At 38.9% G+C, this 20,378-nt stretch overlaps 2 protein-coding genes across 3 annotated transcripts; one reads left to right on the top strand and one right to left on the bottom strand.

The window, feature by feature from the left end:
* The first annotated feature begins 152 nt into the window (after window positions 1-152).
* On the top strand, window positions 153-5,850 carry ghrh (growth hormone releasing hormone). Of its 2 annotated transcripts, XM_056735158.1 has the most exons (8): window positions 153-237; window positions 629-844; window positions 1,292-1,374; window positions 3,298-3,375; window positions 4,249-4,350; window positions 4,479-4,583; window positions 4,689-4,817; window positions 4,909-5,850. In XM_056735158.1, the coding sequence occupies exons 3-8, from the start codon at window positions 1,298-1,300 to the stop codon at window positions 5,000-5,002; spliced, it is 585 nt and encodes a 194-aa protein (XP_056591136.1). In that variant the 5' UTR covers window positions 153-237; window positions 629-844; window positions 1,292-1,297; the 3' UTR covers window positions 5,003-5,850. The 2 variants fall into 2 exon arrangements, with proteins under 2 accessions (XP_056591136.1, XP_056591137.1); XM_056735159.1 differs by lacking the exon at window positions 3,298-3,375.
* rpn2 (ribophorin II) lies at window positions 5,347-16,748 on the bottom strand. Its single transcript, XM_056735157.1, has 17 exons — window positions 16,648-16,748; window positions 15,884-16,071; window positions 15,274-15,369; window positions 14,989-15,164; window positions 14,829-14,904; window positions 14,592-14,726; window positions 14,324-14,500; window positions 12,077-12,195; window positions 11,706-11,811; window positions 11,183-11,274; window positions 10,982-11,096; window positions 10,685-10,879; window positions 9,913-9,999; window positions 9,406-9,501; window positions 9,230-9,305; window positions 8,110-8,239; window positions 5,347-5,877 (listed from the first exon to the last, which is right to left on the bottom strand). The coding sequence occupies exons 1-17, from the start codon at window positions 16,658-16,660 to the stop codon at window positions 5,862-5,864; spliced, it is 1,893 nt and encodes a 630-aa protein (XP_056591135.1). The 5' UTR covers window positions 16,661-16,748; the 3' UTR covers window positions 5,347-5,861.
* Window positions 16,749-20,378: the final 3,630 nt, after the last annotated feature.

Here is a 20,378-nt window from a genome sequence, read left to right as displayed (position 1 = left end):
TAAGTATCGCGATATCGATTCAAGTGTAGATTGCTCTATACACATTTGAATCGCTCTCGCGGTACTTTACTGCGATATGCCAAACAATCTGCGCAGCACAAAATTAAGTTGATCGCGTATGTTCCTGAAGTCACTGTTTTGCCTCTTCAGGTGTTTTATCAGAGTTGGGGCTAAACTCTGCAGGAATGTGGATCTCTTGGGCCCGAGTTGAGAACCACTGGTGTAGTAGAATGCAATGTGAGTCACTTTAGAAGAAATCATCTGCCAAATATGTAAATGTAAACATTGAAACAATTTTGATATATCTCTCTTAGGCTATTTTATGTTATAAATATTAATGATATAAAATAATATCATACTGAAAGTTGTTAGCAATCACAAATGTACGGTTATTTTAAGAAAATAGTTTTGAATGAAATCTATCCTGCGCCATAAGCATCAGCCCATGTTAAAATGTAAACTGTCCAAAATATTTAAAAGAAAGAAACAGGCAGGAAAAATTATTTAATCTGTTTTCCAAGAGGGTTTAAACCTTTAGTCAATGATTAGTGGACAAAACATACTACACATCGAATATGTTATTCAATTATTTATATATTTTTAAACGAAAATGTACTTTTCTCTAGAGAGAGAGAGAGAGAGAGAGAGAGAGAGAGAGAGAGAAAGAGAAAGAGAGGGAGAGAGAGTCCATACTTGAGTCTCATTCAACTCATCACTTCACCCCACTCACTGGAGACATTGAGAATGAAACCAAACCCTGAAAAGCCATATTCAACATCTCTCTGCTTTGTTGCGTATTTTCCACACAATCGCTCAGGACCTTTCAAGAAAAGCAAAAATTAAGGTAAGCTTAGTTTAAACTTTTTTCTCTTTTTCTAGGTAATAGGTTTTTGGGAAACAAATATATATTTTTTTTTTTTTTGACGTTACACTGCATGGTCCTAAAATCTGTGTCCTGGTTCCTCTGTTCTTCAAAGCACCAGTAGATTATTTTCAAAGGTTCTATAGAATAAAGGTCTCTAAAGTTCTCATTTGACAACAAACCCTTTTATGAATCTTTCTTTTAAAACATGTAAAGCTTTATAAATGACTAAAATCAAATGGTACCAGAAATGCAGTTACATCTGCATACAACTGGAAAGCATTTGTATAAATATCACAGAGAATGAAAAAAATCTGAGAGTACCATTAAAAAAGCAATTACAGGGTCCAGTGCAGTAAATTGACCAAATAGTAAGTGAAAGTGTTGCTTCAGCGGATTGTGAAATGTAATGTGAAGTGTGTTTTTCAGGTCAGAATGCTGCAGAGAACAGCCCTGGCGCTCTGTTGCCTGTTGCTGCCGGCAACATCGTCTCCACTTTATCCAGCACTGAGGTCAGTTTCATGCACTTTTATTAGTTATATGTAGGCTGTTTTGAGTTGTTTGTGCTTCATTTGTCAGTCAGTAGCTATTACATTAAACAGGTTACATGACTCTATGTGTGTGGTTTATCTGTATTTTTATTAATATACATTGTATAGCCTTTTTCAGACCAATGCCATGGTTGAATTTTTTTTAATGTCTTTTGTTAGAGAATAACTGAGCCTTATCAAAAATACAAATCATCATTTTGTACGTACTTTCAAAACCAGTGGTTCTCAAACTTTATGTCCCCCTTTTGTAGAGTGCATCGCATTGCCACTGTTTGATAACAACGAATTAACAGCTCATGACTCATTTTTACACAAAACCTTGATACACGATTCTATACAGAAACATGAGTAAAGAGCAGGGCGTTAGGTCCAAACAAAGAGCGTCTCTCTCTGTGATGTGCTGCAAATGAGCACATGCTTAGAACCAAAGGTCAGTTTAATTGACAGAGGCTGAGCTCTGCTTTTGTTCAGTATAGGGTCAGGGTTCCTCAATAAAAACACACACTGGACATCGTGGTGTACATTCCATACTTTTCAAGAGCATCTCTTTATTTCTCTCCCTTGCTTGATGTTATAAATTCCTCTGAGACTTGAAGGTTTGAGGATCGATTCAAAAAGGTAACAATCCAGGGCTGGCAGCAAACAATCACAGACGATGTCAAAGGCAAAGGTCAAGGCAGGCAGCAAAGGTTCACAAAAATGAAGAACAATCCAAGGTCATATACGATAATCAAACAATAAGACTGCTCAGAAATGCAGGTTGTAACACTGTGACAAAGCCCCCCAAAACACAAAACAGTCCAGGAGGGTGGTGAAGCAGGGGCATGACATGGGGCGGGACAAAGGGCCAGGCTCTTGAAGCGGAACAGGATCTGGGTCCTGGAATTGATCGTTAAGCAGAGGCGGACCTGGGCCGTGGAGCAGAGGTGGACCTGATGGAAGCGGAGGCGGCAGCCAGGGTGGTGTCATCAGCTTAGTGGGTTGGAACCAGAACAGAGGCAGAGGAGGCAGGGTTGGTGAAGTTGGTGGTGGTCTAGTTGGAGCCCCTGTTGGCTTTGGCAGAACAGACTTTTGGACTTGGCTCGGAAATGGATTTGTGTCCTGGACTTGAAGAGACTCAGGAGCGGCTCAGGGATGAATTTGTGGATTGTACTTGGCTCAGGTTTGTGGACCATATCAACCTTTGGGGAGACTGAGAAACGGAGTGTATACCACACACACCACAGAGCTGTAGCCACCACAGGAATCAGAGTGGACTACAATCCTCACTGGTTTGGGATGCCAGCTGCTCTCACCGACCTGAAAGGTGGGTCTGCCAAGTTGTAAGCCAGCCATGATGGTTACCATGATGACCGGAAACTCTGGAGTGTCGTCCATGGTGGTTGAAGACCTTGGTATGGCTGTCATGACGGCAGGAGGATCTGGCCTGGCGGCCTTCTTGCGTGCGGGCTCTGGACTGGCGGCCAGGCTAGCCACCATCAGTGTGGTGTATGCAGGTTTCCACAAATGGTCCAGTTCCTTGGCCAGCGGATCCTGACACTTACTGCCTCTCTCCAAAAAATGTTTGACCTCCTCTACTGTGTAGGTTGAGCCACAAAACTGTAAAAGAAAGTCAATAAACTGGGCCAGAGTCCAGGTAGGGTCCTCTTAGGTAGGTTTAGACAAATTTCCAGATCAAGCCTGCAGACACTGCGATTTTCCTTAATCTTAAGCGCGTGATCAAGACCCTCCCGTCCCGCGCTGTAATTTTTTAAACCATGAGCCCAGAACACTGTAAATATTTTTTTAGTTTCACTTCAATGTGTATTCCAATAATCATGGTGTATAGTTTCCTTATAGTGGCCATTTTCCAGTATTGAAGTTTGTTATTCCATCTATGCGCAGTTTTAGATCTCAGTCATCGTCCAGCATTAGTTTCGCTTCACCACGCGAACAATCTTTGCCTTGGAGAAGGATATGCCTGTAAGTTTATTTACTGATTCTTGGAAGATAAACATTCTGGAAAGGACAAACTGCTTTGTGTGTGTGTGTGTGTGTTCTTGTTAGCTTGCTTGTTAGCTTTAGAGTACCCCTTACGAAAATTAACCATGTTTTTTTTTGTGGTACAAGTCTAGTAACCATGTTTTTTTGATGCAGTGATTACGTAGGGCAAAACCATGTTTTTTAAATTTTAAATATAGTAAAACTATGGTAAATTTTCGAGTTAGTTTAGTGGCGGATTGAAACAGTCAGTGAAGCGGTATAACGGTCAGTTCCCGTGGTGGAATATCACATGGCTCTCGAGATTCGAGAACCAGAAAAGAACTGTTGTATAATTATTGTTATTTCATGTAAGCTCATTTATTTACTAATGTTAACATACAACTTTGATCGTATTATAGTTCATATTAAAGCATTTGCTGTAAAGGCTTCTCTGTACGTTTTATTTGCATTGAAGGTGGACATGATGGTTCTCAAATCTCAGATATGCATTCGATTATTTTTCCAAATCATGACATTTTTGCAATAGTTGTTGGTTGGTGAAGTTAACACTGGGATACAGGGCATCGTAATTTTGTACAATTCACTCCTTAAAAGAATCAATCGTCTTCCTCATTGCCGTTTCATTAATTGTTTGTACAAGTGAAATGTTGATGCCCATATAGATAATTTTATTTTGATCAGTGACATGTTTTCTTGCTAAATATTTTTTTTTTCTTTGCCTGTACAGTGGAAATGTTAAATAGATGCTGTATTCTAGTGTCTTCCAAATGAATAAACGTTCCTACTAAAACATTTTAGATTGAATTTTTTGACTATGTATGTGTATTTCACAGTATTTGATTTGTTTGTTAGGTTCGGTCAGAGAGCGGCTGCAATATTAATGACCTCCTCTATTGAGGATCCACTGCAGCTGCCAGCAGATCCCTCCTCACAGACACCAAACGCAGAGTTCAGGTTAGTCTTCCATTCCGTAATTTAAACTCACCTCTACACCCTTCATGCGTTTCAGATTTTCTGATGTAATATGTATTGAATAAATCTTCTATCTACAGTATGATGGAACAGTATCATGTTTTTTTTAGGTCTGAAAGACATGCTGATGCCATCTTTACCAACAGCTACCGGAAAGTTCTCGGTCAAATATCTGCTAGAAAATTCCTACAGACTGTTATGGGCAAAAGACTTGGGTACGTATTAGGGCTATATATATTACATAGCTTTTTTCAATGCTATACATGGTTAGGGTTTTTAAACCACATCTCTTGACATCAAATTTGCATTCTTTTATTCAGAACAGAAACTCAACAATATGTAAAACGCCAGTCTGGTATCTACGGAGACAGTTTCAAGGAAAATGTGGATATGGATGTCATTGGGAGGAAACAAAGTTATAGACAGCCACAAAGATTTACAAAAACAATGTTAGTTCTGTCATGTTATACCTTTTAAAAGCTTTGAATATTTGTTGACCTTCGGAGTGGATTCTTAATATTCATTTTACCCATTCTGCAGTTTCCCGTACACTGACACCAGACAGCGCGTGTTTGGAAAGTCTACTTCAGGAAAAAGGACCCCTCAAAATCTACACCCTTTTAAAAATACTTAAAAATATAAATTATATCTATATCTACACTTCAGAAAATGCAGAAGGTGGTTAAGTGTACAACTAAATAACTTTGAGATTATTTAAAATGTAATTTTGCAGTTTTACCCAAGCAACTTTGTTTTTGTATGACCAACATTTTAATTCACAGAATTTTAGTGTCATATAGTTGAAGTGGTTACTTCTATCAACATAAGCCACCTGTGACTGACCAACTTTCAAAAATGCACTTCTGTACATCATTTCCATTGCTAAATTGTGTTATATAAACTACATTGTCAGTCAAAACTTCTTAAAAAGGCCTAAAGGCTCAAAGTCACATTGTTCAACCATTAACCATGCACAAGCCGTGTTTTCCTTGTTTATTTCTTTCATTAAAAAAACATTGAATTAGCCATCTGTGTTGTGATGACTGGAAGAATGATTCCAAATCTGTTCTTGTAAAGACAAATAAACATCCTTGTCTGGACGTTGTGATAAAAAAGGTGAAAAAGAAACTCCAACAGGAACATGCTTATGCATTACAAAAAATGAGGGGACAGGAATTTGCTTTAAAAATACCCCCACCCCAAAACAGTGGATGAACACCACAGACCATCAAACACAAGTTACTGTACAAGCAACATTCATTTTATCCCCCAATGTAGCAAATTTCTTACAGTGCATTCAGTTTTCAAATAAACAGATTGGAAAAATAAAACTGCATGTTCCTAAATAAATCATTTGATGTCAAGCTGTGTTTTTGAAACTTATTCAGAAGAGTCTTCTTTCACTTTTTAACCTCCACCAATACTTCCCCAATTCTTAAATAAAGACATGAATATGAAGCATCCATGGTCTTCTTCAGATGATTCCTCCAACATTATTTTCCCTCGAGTCTGAAAGAGAGATTATTGAAAGCCTTTAATAACACAATACAAATGACAACAGCACCAGTGCTTGCAAGGCAGCAAAGAAAGTGGTGAAGTAAATTTATAAGATTAGATAGATTAGGTTAAACCCTAACCAGAACCTTTGAGGAATATCAATACTTCCTTGCAAACACCATAGAATATCATGTGTATGAGAAAAAACATTCAAACTGGAACAACAAATGAGAAAGGTACATTCAAAACAAGTGAGGGGGAATTCAACTGTTTCTTTGTTTCTTTGTAAGCACAGTTTTACAATCTGATTCAAATGAATTATGCAAATCAGGTAAACATGGCCAAAATATTATAGTCTTGAACACAATGGGACAATTCCCCAGCTTGAAGCCAGCTGGTTGATACAGCCGCCTATCCCAATCTGGCAAATTTTGGTGAAATTTTACAACTTGTCTCCAATGCTGACAGCATGCTTATTTTCTGTGTGTCTGAATATATGCTCAGATATTAATATTGAAGTATTAAATCATAAAGTCATAACTGCAAGTCAAAACTTTAGACATACTTTGTACATTAAATTTGATTATCCGTTTTAATTGAAACACTTTTATCTGAAGGCCTGTTTTCATTTGTGCAAAAAAAGTTTTTAAGAAGGGCAAATATACTGTTATTTCAAAGCTTTGATGACTTAACTATTGTAAAAACAATAAGATAAATGTGTCGAGAAGTTGTGTACAAGAGGTATTTCTATGAATTACGTGGCAACATTTCAGTGAATTCACCCCTTGGTGTTTTCCAAGTTGTTGCTCATGCAAAACTGCAATCAAGCAATTCAGCAACCGAGGAACCCCCATAATAACAAAAAGCACTTGGAGGCAAAAAAAGTTGAAATCTCAGATTAGGCACTTCATCAAGTGTGTTATGAACTGCAGGTTAACAGTCCATCACTGCACAGACAAATGAAGTGAAACCCAAACGTAGGTGATCATAACACTCAATCGATAAACAGCACGACGTGAGAAAAATGACGCCACAGTTATGAATTGCCACAATGCATCAAAGATGACAAGCTTCACGCCGTAAACACACCAACACGGCCATGCTGCATGGGTTGCCATGGAAATGTTGATGCTATATTATGGGATGCATATGTTCCAGCAGCAAGCCTTACTTTAGCCTGGAAGACCAGCCTTTCTTTTTAAAAACATATTGGCATTTACCGCAGACTTCTGTACTTTGCCAACCTACTACTTTGTTCGGCAGCGATCCTGGAAGGGTAAAGAAAGAGAAAGGATGGAAAAGTCACGCAAAAGAGTTAAAGAAACAGGCACTGAAGCTTATGCCGTTCACACATAGAGAGATGTGTTTGCTGAAGGTATCGTCTGTTCATACACTATTGGTGAGATTCACTTGCTACAGATTAATTACGAAAAATGATGAATGAGGCGTTTGTTTAAACTAATGAAATTCAACTTCATGCTATTTTAAACTGAAGTCTGTTTTCATACATTTAGGATTTACAGTAAAAAATAAAGTGTAAAAAGTATGTTTTGTGTCTGCAAATCATATTAGGTTGGGTTCGATGCCTTTGGTGAGTGTTGCGTTCAAATTTCAATTGTACCGTGCCAGAGTTCGATAGAAAGAGGACCAAGACCCATCTTTTCAGCGGCCTTGGTCTGCTTGTTTGGTGCGCACCAGGGTTCGAGTGGCAGCGTTAATGCACTAACAGAGCAATGGCACCAGAGTTGTTTTAATCGAACAAAACGGCATATGTGAACACCCTTTGTGACGCCTGTTTCAAAGGCAGTTTGGCAGACAATGGAGGTCTTGAGGAATACAGTGTTTCTACGAAAAAACCTATAATGGTTAAAGCTCAACAATGTCTAGATGTTTCTCTCAGTGGTCTTTCTGAGGGCACTACAGAATAATTGAGCGAGTAATTGTCAACGAGAGGCTGTTATTTAACATTGCACACTCGTGAAAATACACTCCTGTGAGATTGATCTAGTCCCCAAGGACAGAAAAGGACAATATCAAGCCACTTCGGAGTGAACCGAGTGCGTATGCACACATCAGACATGATGAGACATGCATAAATTGAGCAGAGAGAGAGACAGACAGAGAGAGAAAAATCAAAGCCTTCTTTTGTGAAGCAGCCGAACAGTTGGTCCTATAATGAGAACAAAAGCTACGATATCAGTTTCAAGGAACATCTCCTTTTTTCTTAGAAGTTTGTTGAAGTACCTTTTCACAGCTTTTTGTGCCAGCATACGGTTCCCAGCCAGGAATGTGAGGCTGCCAATGATAGCCAGATACTTCAGAGTCTGGAACATGTTTAAGTGAGTCCAGTACACGTACATCAGACCCAATATAGCTGGAAGCAAAGCCAATCAAAATGATTAAAGGAGAACAAAGATCATATAAAAAGTACATAACAAGAGATCATGAAAATGACATTTCATGCAGTGTGTAATGTTGCCGTGTTTGAAAGTAAGCAGTCTGCCAAGTTGTCAATCCGAAGGTGAATGAATAACAAAGTTATTGGCTTGGAAATAAGGGAGTCGACTCTGAATCACGCAAACAAGTCGTCCCTAGTCCGATTCACGAACCACCACAGATTTACATCACTACATATAGTCCCCACCTACGTTTTGCTAGGACTGCCCACGAAAACTTCACTCTTCTCCCCCAAACTCTGTAGCATGTGAGCCTCATTCGCGGTAGACCAATCACATAAGACTAGACCATCTGATCAATCACATCAGACTAGACCATCTGACCAATCACATCAGACTAGGCTAACGGAAAGGAGGGGATTAGACCAGGGCTATTCAAATCTTACCCTGGAGGGCCGGAGCACTGCAGAGTTTAGATCCAACCCTGATCAAACTTGCACACCTGTGATTTTCTAGCGATACTGAACAGCTTGATTAGCTTGCTCAGGTGTGTTTGATCAGGGCTGGAGCAAAACTCTGCAGTGCTCCGGCCCTCCAGGGTAAGATTTGAATAGCCCTGGATTAGACAGATGAATCACGGAACGAATCGTTTGAGAGTCAGACAAGAGGTAAGGTAAGAATAATAACCCATTATTACAAAATAATAGTATTTTTACACCCATGTACATACACTTGTCGTTGGACACTCCATAAACCATAGTAGGACCTTAAAAATCCCAAGTTATGTACTCTTTGTGCCATCAATACACCCTAAAACAATTTCATTCATTCTGAGATCTAAACACAGAGCACAAAATACACTTCACATTACTATTCTGCTTAAATAACCAAAATGAACATGATCCAAACAAACAGCTCTAACATGTTTCAGTGATGGACCAGACAGAATGAGAATCGAGTGAACTAACCTGCATGGCCAATATGGAAGAGAATAGTGCTTGGCGACAGGGTAAAGTTTGAGATATTTGCTCCCAGTTTAAACCACTGAGCAGGACATAAAAGAGAAACATAAATGGGGAGTGAGACAAACAACATCATCATCAACATCACAGTGATAGAGCACATCCATGAGGGGTCATCTCACCAGTATGAGCAGGAGAAGGAATGGAGAAAGAACCAGGGCGGTGAATGCATTGGACACGACGGTGGGTGGTTTCTTCTCTGGCTCCCTGAACAGATGCTGTGGAAACACAACACTATCAACAACAGCAACAGAAACGAGGTGACGGGCACGGCTGGACTACATAAATACTCAAATCATACTGAATTTTGCTCAGATTTTGCCTGGTTTCTCTGATGTTGTAAAGGGTAATTTATTTCAAACAAACAGCAATCAACGTCAACTACATTGTATGAAGTAAAACTCAAATCAAAACATGTTTTCTAAGAAAAGTTCAAATCTAAGAAACGTAATAATATAAATGAATTGTTGAATCAGAGTTTTAACCTGATTCACTTTGATGTGCTCAAATTTAAGACACACTATTCAATATTCGCCTTAAACTCTCATACTTGCAAGTGAGCTGCTTGTTATTTTGTATTGGGAGTATTCAATAGAAAGCTCAGTCATTAAAGTCACTGGAGCTCTTACCTGGATTTCTGGTTTGTGTGTATATACATTTTTGGTCTGAATTGTTGAAGGTGCCTCTTCCTCCAGAAACTTGAGCAACACATCAGCCTTTGAGAAAAAAAAAACATTTTAAATGCAATGATTCTGTGTCATCCTAAAGCACGTTTAGGCCATGTTCAGACATGACTTCTTTTTTGACAAGAAAAAGTTGACAAAGGTGCTTTTTTATAAAAACTACAAATGTCAGCAGAACGCCGTGACTTTGGAGGCACGAAGGAAGGCAGCGCAGATAGACAGCGTAACATAGGTCTATTTGAGTTAGAAACAGAGTACGTCTTGCAGTAACTTATCACATATTTAAAAACTACAATACTTATTTCTCGCTAGAAATGCAATCAGAAGTTGCTGAAAGTGCAACTTACATTTATACAATACTATCTTCCAAGAGGGGTTTCGGCCGGCATTTTATTTTTTCGATCTTGAGGCAGGTCTCTATCATTGGTTCGCTGTGAAAAAGAGCTTGACGTAGGGCGTTTATTTTAGAAAAGTTAACCTTTTCTTCAACCTCAAAAGATGCTCCGAGCTGCAGAATTTGAAGCCGGCAATGGCTACTTTTTTTGAAAACACATTTTATTACATAGGATTGTAATGTAAAACAGAAGCTAGCAGCATCGGAAAAAAGTCAAGTCTGAACATGGCCTTAGTGTGCAATAGAGCAGATTACTACACAAAACCAGAGGAAATACAGCTCTCATACTGAAAGATTCAAGTGGTCTCCTATAAAAAGTCTTACCACATGCCATAAGATGGGGTTCTCCAACGTAGCATCTCCCACCATCAAGTAGAGAGCGTAGGTGCCTGAGATGGAGTCAAACTCGGTCTTAGTCACGGCCGTGTCCAGCTCAAACTTGTACAAGTTTTTGCTGTCGTGCTCAGCCACAAACACCACCTCCTGACCTGTTTTCTGGTTGTGTAACCTCACAAAAGTCTGAAAGCAACAACTAGGGTAAGTTAAGACTAAAGACAGAATACTAAAGATATTAATTTCACTTGCTTGTTAATACAAGTTTAAACCAGTTGTTATAAACACCTGGTGAGGGGTGAGTTCCACTCCTGTGGTCTCATCGATCAGCTGGAATGTCATGGCAAAGTTCTGATGGCTGTCGGCCATAAAGGATGCCTTGGCTTTACTTGGATATTCCACCCTGAAACACGGTTTAGAACAAACGTCGGCACAATTTTACACTGAAAAGGAAGTGAATATAAAACCTGAGATAAAAGCTCAACTTACCTGCTGGTTTTGGGGCCAATGCTCTGGTCCTTATCTACCACAGACAAGTCCATGTTGTTGATGGCGACCCTGGTAGAGACTTTCACTTTGAGCTGAGAATGAAAGACACACAATTATCTAAGGACATTACATCTTGTCCATTTGCAAGGACAAATATGCCGTGAAGAAAAATACAGCAATTACAGAAATTGCACGGCGTTTTAAATCTTTTGTTTGGAGGAAAAGACCTATGGCCTCGCCAAAATTCTCTAGGGTTGATGTGACGAGTACTTGACCTCATAATTATACGCAGAACAGTCAATTAATTATTCTTTACTCAGCTACAATGCAAACGCTCGCTGGACCAATCGAACATGCCAACACTGAATGAATGAGGAAATTAGTCACAGTATATTTCAACAATTAAGAGGTCAACTCTTTGCCCTTGTATATGAATTCTGAGAAGTCATGACAAAATGCTAAACATAAGCTAAACTACTACAACGTTTGTATAAACATCTCAGAAATAAAATATTAATTTTACCTCAACGTGGTTGGCGACAAATCGGCTGTCACCGGTGACGGCAACAGAAAACTGGTAGTAGCCACTTGCTGGCTTGCTGGCCATGAAATTCAGCTCAAAAACTCCACTGTGGACCAGAAGAAAGATTTAGAGACACCAGATATAATCTTCCAGAAAATTTCACTTGCTGCTGAAGATATTAAACATTCAAGTCTATATGATTGTAACCATTTAAAAAAACGAGCATCAGTTGAATACATCTCACAGAGACAGTCCACATGGGCTCTAATGTGTGCAATCTTTTGGTAATTGTAAATCGCAAAAAGGCCCAAAAGTCTTTTTTCTTCGAGGAATAGCCATGACTTGTAAGCTGCACTCATCACTGTACGTACTCTTTAAGGCTGAATGGTGCCTGGCTCAGGATGGCAGATTTTGAGGACACAGCAGTGGCAGACTCCACCAGAACAGTGGCTGAAGTGAGTGGCTGACACAGAACATCTGTCACATGAAGCTGTAAGAAATACACAAATACAGATCATCATCTAAGAGCTTGCACCAAACAATGACTGCTATGAGACAAATAAGCCAAAATAATTTATTAGAAGTAATAGATAGTAATATTAATCGACAGTAAATAAATAAATTACTAGTGGTGGCCAGTATTTTTATATATTAGTTTTCTCCCTTAATGGCAATTTTAAGTGCATATTCAATTTCCTTTTCTTTCATTTGAGGACCTTTTCTAAATATTTTCAGTTTATCTGAATTTACTATTTATATGTATAAATTTAGGTTAAATGATAATATTGGTTTCATTTGAGTCTACTAACAATATTTCTACCAAATTTCTAACAGGTCACAATTACAGACACGATTTTTCAGAACTCAAATACTGCAAAGAAAACAATTTTATATTCCCTTAGGGCTGTCAAGCGATTAATCGCATCCAAAATAAAAGTTTATGTTTACATAATATTTTTCTGTGCAGTATGCATATTCATTTTTTTTTCTTCATAAACACATACCTGTACATGTGTATATATATTTACCAATAATTTAAATTATATATGTTTATAAATTTGTATATTTCTCTTAAATATTTGCATGTATGTGTTATTATACAAAATTAATATGTACATTGCACAGAAATATATTAACACATACTTTTATTCTGGATGCGATTAATCGTTTGACAACATATATTTTTAATAACAGTTTTCATGTGTCTTGTCATGCTGTCAGTCTTTCACATCGCTGTTTGATCACTTTGTCACTCCTGAGGTTTGATTTTGTTGAAATTCAACGGACAGTGGACTGGAATGACCACAGTACATCTAGAAATGATTACATGCTAATTTGGAATGGTCTCTTCATTTTTTTCGCGGATGAATATTATTGATGTAATGCATCTGGATAATTGCGAAAATCCTAGTTAAGTGTCTTTCTTTTTTTAAAACAAAGACTGTAACACTGTTTTATTTAAAGGGGTGATTTCATGAAAAACATACTTTTCCCATGTTTAAATGCTAAAATCGGGTCTCATGTTCATCTGTCAACTCAGAAAACGTGAAAAAAAGAGAAATCATGAACTTTTTTTATGTGAGCCTATCTCTGCAAGCCTGTGAGAAAACAAACGCTTCAGAAATTGCTCTCTTAATGACGTAAGCAGATGTTCTTATTATAATAATTCCGCCCCTTGTTATGAACGTGTCCACCATTGCACCGCTGCGATTGTTGTTTCCACATGTGTGAAGATCCAACACCATGGCAAAAGTAACAAAGCTACCACAGGGACCTGTGGCAACTTAAAAGTAGATAAAATATCACTGACACGTTTGTCCATTCATTATTAGAAAGCAATGTCAGTGGCTTGTAAACATGCGACGGGATTGTCATGAGTAAGGTTAATTTGGCTTGGAGAAATAGCGATGCTAAGTTTGTCTTGAGTATCTTTATTAGAAAACTGTGTGTATGGTTTGTAAACATGCGATGCAGTTCCCGAATGCGGTCATGATTGGCCAACAGGGACCGGAGGGGCTTCGCGAATGGCCCTGGGGGAAACCGGTGTGCTTATCGAAAACAATGCGTTTGATTTTCAAAAACGTGACCTTGTTTCCCTTTTGCTTTATGTTACCATAATTTATTGTTTTTCACTAGAAGCACAGGCTCACAGCCATGGCTGTGTTTTCTGCTGAAAAGGGGGCGGAGACTATCAGCTCACTTAAAAGAGACACACACCAAAACTACGCGTTTCTCCTCACATGCAGAAGTGGGCAAATAGCGCATGGTATATTAAAAGATCTGTGGTGTATTTTGAGCTGAAACAAAGACACATTATGTGGACCCCTATGATTTATATTAAATTTGTGTAAACAAAAAAATATATACATATACTCACCGCTTTAAAGACTGTAAGCTAATGGAAAAAATGTATTACAACTAAAAAAAAAAATTATGTTACGGTGATGCGGATTTTTATTTTTTCCGCTTATGTGCTGAAGTGTTGATTATAAAAACAGCCGAAAAATTATACAAACATCAGTGCACGAAACCTCCATGTTCCCTGGTAATCCAGCTTTCTAATCTTTAAACAAGCACTTCTTCGTGTTTTATTCTGTTGTGAAATGTTCCTGATGTACCTGAAGGAGGGGCTGGCTGTGGGAAACTGCAGCAGGGCCCCGAGTGCTGACAATAACAGGCACATGGAAACGATTGTTGGAAAGTGCCGCAGCCGCACTGGCCACGCTGAACGCCTCTGACAGAGAGTCCCATGACTTTTTACTGAAGATGGAGTTCACCAGCTGGATTACCTGATCCTGAGATGGTAAAGAAAAAGAAGCCATTTCTCCAGCTATACATATACTCAAGCGAACAGTCGGTTGCGCTACATCATGATCTCAGCTCTACCTCTTTCAGTGGAGGCTCCATGTCCACATGATCAGACAGAGCGTAGGCAGAGGACACAAACAGTGCTGTGGCCTCCACACCCTCCTCAAACTGAAGATACACTCCACCCAGTTCATCCAAACGTGCAGCTAGATCCTACAATACAAGAGGACGTACATAAATCTACTAGCTCAAGATCAAGATTCAAGATTTTATTCAAGAGCGTCTTTGCCGAGGTGACATGCTTAACCATCTCACCTCGATCTCCTCCAGGATATCCCCGAGTTCAGCTTGCTGAGAGAGACGAGATGCGGTCTGCAGAGCCAGAATGATTCTGTCAGGAGAGGAAAAAAGATCTTTGACTGTAGAACCGACTAAACAAAGCGTCTGAAACGACAACGTCGTAAAAGGTACTCACGCAAAGACGTTGTCCTCTTTGGAGATGCGAGCTTTCAGGGCACTGACCACTTCCTGTGAGGCCAGAGGCAGTCCAAGAGAGCTGAGAGTGCTCACAGACTGATGGATCTGAGACGCTGTGGAGTCTTCGCTCACGGCAGCCAACAGCAAATCACGAGTCTCGTTCGACACCGGGATCTAGCACGTTATAACACAGCAAAAACTGTTTTCGCAGAAGCTCTACGGTATGAACTCTGTATTCACAACAATTCACAATTGGAGTACAATGTTTTTTAAGAAGCGTTACCTCGCATCCGGACAGAACTTGACTGGCTTCCGCTGCATAAAACAGAGACTCAATGCTGGAGGTGTCCAGATTGGACTTGATAAACTTGCATGTCTCCTAAAGTACAAATACGGGATTTCATTACAAAAAAAATAAAGAAGAAGAATCTGTTCTTGTGGCTCAGTGGGTACAGGGTCGCATTAGAACCGAAAAGCAGGTTCATGGGTTTGATTCTCAAGGAACCCTTACTGTTAAAACCTATACCTTAAAAGGATAGTTCACCCAAAAATGCAAATTCCGTCATCATTTAGTCAAATGTCATATTTCAGCTAAACACAATGAAAGCTTTTTGGAAACATGTCAGTTACCGAGCAGATCTTGTACTCCATTGACTCCCATTGTATTTATTTTCCCTACAATAAAAGTAAATGGGAAACGAGATCTGCTCGGAAAATGACATTTTTCCAAATATCTTCCTTTGTGCTAAGCCGAAAAGGACATTTATACAGGTTTGGAAGGGTGAGTAAATGATGACAGAATCATTTCAATATGTATATGAACAGTGAGTCACATAAAAGTATCTACCAAATGAATAAAAAGTAAACAATGTAATTATGTCTTTTATTCTTACATCTGCATCAGCAACAAAGATTCCTAACTTGCTCAGTCCAACAACAGAGTAATAAACAGATTCGAGGTCAGTGAAGGGCTGGCTCAGTGCAGCCTGCAGTCTGGCCACATCACTGGCGGTCAGGTGATGAGTCGGGTTAAGAGTCTGGGTCCCAAGAACCAGAGACAGGATCAAGAGGCCGAAGTAGCCTTCGAAAGAGAAAAAAAAACACATTTATATATGATAGGATGGAATAAAACGTAACGTTAAGTATGTATGCGTGTATGTAAAAGTATGGCATCGTCTTGTAAAGTAATGTAATGTAACATTTGCATAATCCATAGGAGGTGGACACATAAAAGATTCCTAACTCACTCAGTCCAACGACAGTACGCAGAGATAGACATAATAACCCAACAGTATTGACATGTGAAGCTCTTAATAAATGAATGACACACCGGCTAACATAGTTATAACGTTACACAGAACAGACTGTGAATCAGAATTACAATTTACAACTATGCGACTAAAACTCCGTATTGTGCACATAAATAGTGCTTAAAATATTTGCGATCATGTTAAATGGACATAAAGATCAAAAAGAGATGAAAGCACTTCTGGTGTTTAATGCAGAAAGCTACATGCAACACCACTGTTCGGATTACACACGGTTAATATGCGTTCAAATAACTATACATAAAGCGAATACGCAAGGTATGATTAACCTCATTTTACGGAGTGCATACATATATATAACTATAAAAATGTGCTAAAATACAACTTACAGAGCTGAGCCATGTCGCCTAATGCAGCGTCACCAAAAGCCCAGAGAACTTCCGGGACACGTGGATGAAACCTATTTCAGCGCTGTGAGGTGAACGTTTCCTCCACGCGAGTTTATAGCAAATCTTAAAAAAATACTTATCGGCTTAGTTGTATATTTTATTCTTCCGTTTACAATACAGTATTCCAAACATATATGCATTGTACAGATATGTAAAATAAATAAAGTTAGCAATATACTGATTTATCATTTTCACCCCATAGACAGGATGGTATGGGCCACGTCGTGCTGAAATGAATGGAGCGTTGGACAAATGTTGTTAAGACAGGAATCACGGGAATTATTTTCCCATATTTTGTCCATCAAAACTAAAATCGTAATGAAATATTCACGATGATAATGTAAGAGTTTAAACTTAATGCAGAAATTCTTGTATGAACGGAGGAGAGGGTGCGCTTTGCTTTGTGTCTGTCTGTGATTGGACATTTCCAGCAGTCGTGCTCATTCCACAGCCAATCAGCTATCAAGCAATGTCAAATGAAATGCCGTACCTCACAAAGCAAACAACGAACTACCTGCTGTAATGACCTGCAGTCCAAAAGTAATTACATTGATATGTTATAGAAATCACGATACGCGTATATAAAGCATATATGTTAAAAAAGTGGCTTCACAGCAATGTGATTTGTGTATCAGAATTATTTCAGTCATCTCAGTAGCTCTGATCAGACCGCAGATGGCGCTAGACACGCATGTGAAGCCTATGAACGTCTGGCATAATCTTTAAACAGGGAAGACAACTTGTCACCTTTCGGCGAAATTCGTAAAAGCAGCGGCCGGGAATGATTTGCGATTAAATGCCAACGTCTCGGCGATGTATTCCCAATTAGCAAACGCTCTCTGAGCTACACCGCTACACCGTACCGATGGAAATGTGTAAATCGGGCCGACGTTGGCCAGATGTAGGTGTGCTACCTGGGATGGTATGGGTGGGACATCTTCGCACACTCTATCGGGGAATTGATCACGACAGACCTGGTCACCTTTACCAATCAGAGCGTTTTGAAAGTAGTCTCAGAGGGACTTTGAAGAAACCGGATAAAATCCAGTCCCTTCGTGAGAATAGAGACAGCGGTGGACGATAGACTTGAAATATGTTAAATATAAAGCGTTTTTGAAACTAGAAACATGAACATCCATTGTTAAACTACCAAAAAACACAATCAAAGCTTCGAAAACAGGTAAAAACTGGGCCTTTAATAGATGCAGCCACAAACATAACAACAACATGCAAACTGTTTTACCTTTAATCGTTACAGATTAAGAACAAAACATTTAATAATCGAATCATAATTAAAGTAAAACAAATGGAAATGTAGGACTTGTCGTACTCTTTAAAAACATTCACTGAGCGAAACCGACCAATGAGCGCTAAGATTAGTTTAGCGCAAACATACACAAGAGAAATGTTCAGTAGCGTTTTCTACCGACACCTCTGTGGCTCACAAACGTTCTAAAAATGACGTAACAATGATCTCTGCGCGTCTGCAGATCTTATTTTAGCTCTAATAAAGGCTGAAAATCAGAGGTGGAAAGTAACGGATTACATTTACTCGCGTTACTGTATGGAGCACGTTTTTGTGTACTTGTACTTTTTTAAGTAGCTTCTAAAATCTGTAATGTTACATGTACGATTTGTGTGATGTATTGTACTTCGTTATATATAAAAAATCACATCCGTTACTGAGTCAAAAAATATGAAAACATTGCAAGGAAAAAACGAGACCGGAAATTACTTCAGTGAAAAATGGGCGCGAGTTTCAGTTTGCGCGGATATACCAGAAGAGCGATGGACACGGAGAAGATAAACTTCAGTACAGTTCACCTCTCCTTAGTTGAAACCCTATCGAACTCTTACTGCTGAAGACAATGAAGTAAACCCCTGGCCATATTTAAAGAACCATTTCAGCTTCAAGACAGGATTATGGACGCTGTGCAAACTAGCAATTTATAAAAATCCTAATGTGCAAGAATGTAGAGGTAATATTCAAAATGATATTGGTGCATAATGCTTTATATTAAAAGGGTTTAATCTCGTTTTGTAGACGTACGGTTGATGACCGTAAAAATGACCGTGTTGCCAGATCATATTGTTGAAAAGAACAGCAAACAATGACAAGCCCAAAATAAACCTACAAATCGACACATTTAGGCAAAAAATCACTAAGTGCAACTGTTCACTTTACTATAGTATATAATGTATCTGCATCTTCATAAGAAAAGACTGAACAACAAATGCGAAGCTCTGAAAAATATGTAAACATGGGAACACCGCAATATCGCGCTGTGAAGCTCTGAACATAAACGAAACACCGCGTCTCTGGCTGTGTTTGAGTTAAAACTGCCCCACTTAACCAGTCTTTGACCAAAAACAGCAGATACGTATCAAGCGCATTCAACTCTTGGGATTCATGTTTCTTGTTAACTGCGATCAACGGTACACATGTTGCCATGCGATCAGGTTACAAAAAGGTCAATATTTTTTGTCACACATTTCAGAAAGTGAAACCCACTTATATTCATTACAAATAGAGTGAAATGTTATTTCAAGCCTTTATTTTATACATGCCAAGTCCTGCTGGAAAATGAAATCAGCATCTCCATAAAGCTTGTCAGCATGAAGTGCTCTAAAAATGTCCTGGTAGATGGCTGCGTTGACTGTGGACTTCAGAAAACACTGTGGACCAAAGTCACATCAAATTTGGGGTTTTCATGATCTGTAAGCCATAATCATCAAAATTTCAAGAAATAAAGGCTTGAAATAATTCACTCTATGTGTAATGAATCTATATAATATATGGGTTTCACTTTCTGAAATGAGTGACACAAATATCGACCTATTTCACAATTTTACATTTTTTTTAGATGAACATGTATTTAAAATTAGGCACTATGACTAATGTTGGTGTTGCACAAAACAAGAGAGGTCTCCCTCCCGCTTTTAAAAAGTAACTAAGTAACTTTTACTGTGAGTAAATCTTAAGCAAGGTACTTTTTTCTTGAGTAGATTTTTTGACTGCTAACTTTACTTGTACTCAAGTAGAATTACATCAAGTAGTAGTACTGTGCTCTTATCAGTCGTTTACGGTTTGATTTATACGTTCGATTTCGTTTTTCTCAACATTCACTTGCGGTTTGCTTAACGTTCGCTTAACTGCAGTCGACTAATGGTGAAATGGGTCAAGAAGTTGGCAAATGTGTTAATACCGACAGCGTTTATATCAGTATAAACATACACACCTGCACAATCGACCGCGAATGGTTCACACAATTGAGGAAGGAAGAAAAATATGTTTTGGAGACGGAAGAAAGGCCTGAGAAATGGTCAGGCTCAGGCGACTGAAGTAATGGATCTGGCCAGCCAGAACGAGGTGCTGAAGACCGGCATGCTTTGTCTTGTTGGTTTCCATGGCGATGCTGATACCGCTAGGAGAGACTCGCCACATCAGGAATGTTGTGCTATGACTTATAAGCGATCAGGCTTTGATAGGGAGGCAAAAAAACACCAAAAACGTCCCATTGACTTAACATGGCGTCCAACTTTAACAGGTCGTAGTTCCGAGTGAGAATTTCGTAGTAACGTGAGGGTTACCACATTTGTGGAGCCTATCAGCCTCTGTGAGAACATACATCATATTGGGGTGTAAGTTGTACCCCTGGGGTGTAAGAGCC

This window comes from Triplophysa dalaica, chromosome 21 (genome assembly GCF_015846415.1).
Source record: "Triplophysa dalaica isolate WHDGS20190420 chromosome 21, ASM1584641v1, whole genome shotgun sequence".
NCBI lineage: Eukaryota > Metazoa > Chordata > Actinopteri > Cypriniformes > Nemacheilidae > Triplophysa > Triplophysa dalaica.
Note: the sequence above shows the minus strand (reverse complement) of the source record. Positions and strands in the feature narration are given on the sequence as shown.

Excerpts from the sequence above, each read along its gene's own strand:
- ghrh (XM_056735158.1), top strand. The coding sequence starts at position 1,298 with ATGCTGCAGAGAACAGCCCTGGCGCTCTGTTGCCTGTTGCTGCCGGCA. Across the intron at positions 4,351-4,478 it reads ACACCAAACGCAGAGTTCAG|GTCTGAAAGACATGCTGATG; the intron begins GTTAGTCTTCCA and ends TGTTTTTTTTAG. Across the intron at positions 4,818-4,908 it reads CAAAGATTTACAAAAACAAT|TTTCCCGTACACTGACACCA; the intron begins GTTAGTTCTGTC and ends CCCATTCTGCAG.
- rpn2 (XM_056735157.1), bottom strand. Across the intron at positions 14,727-14,828 it reads ATATCCTGGAGGAGATCGAG|GATCTAGCTGCACGTTTGGA; the intron begins GTGAGATGGTTA and ends CTTGTATTGTAG. Across the intron at positions 12,196-14,323 it reads ACAGCCAGCCCCTCCTTCAG|CTTCATGTGACAGATGTTCT; the intron begins GTACATCAGGAA and ends TATTTCTTACAG.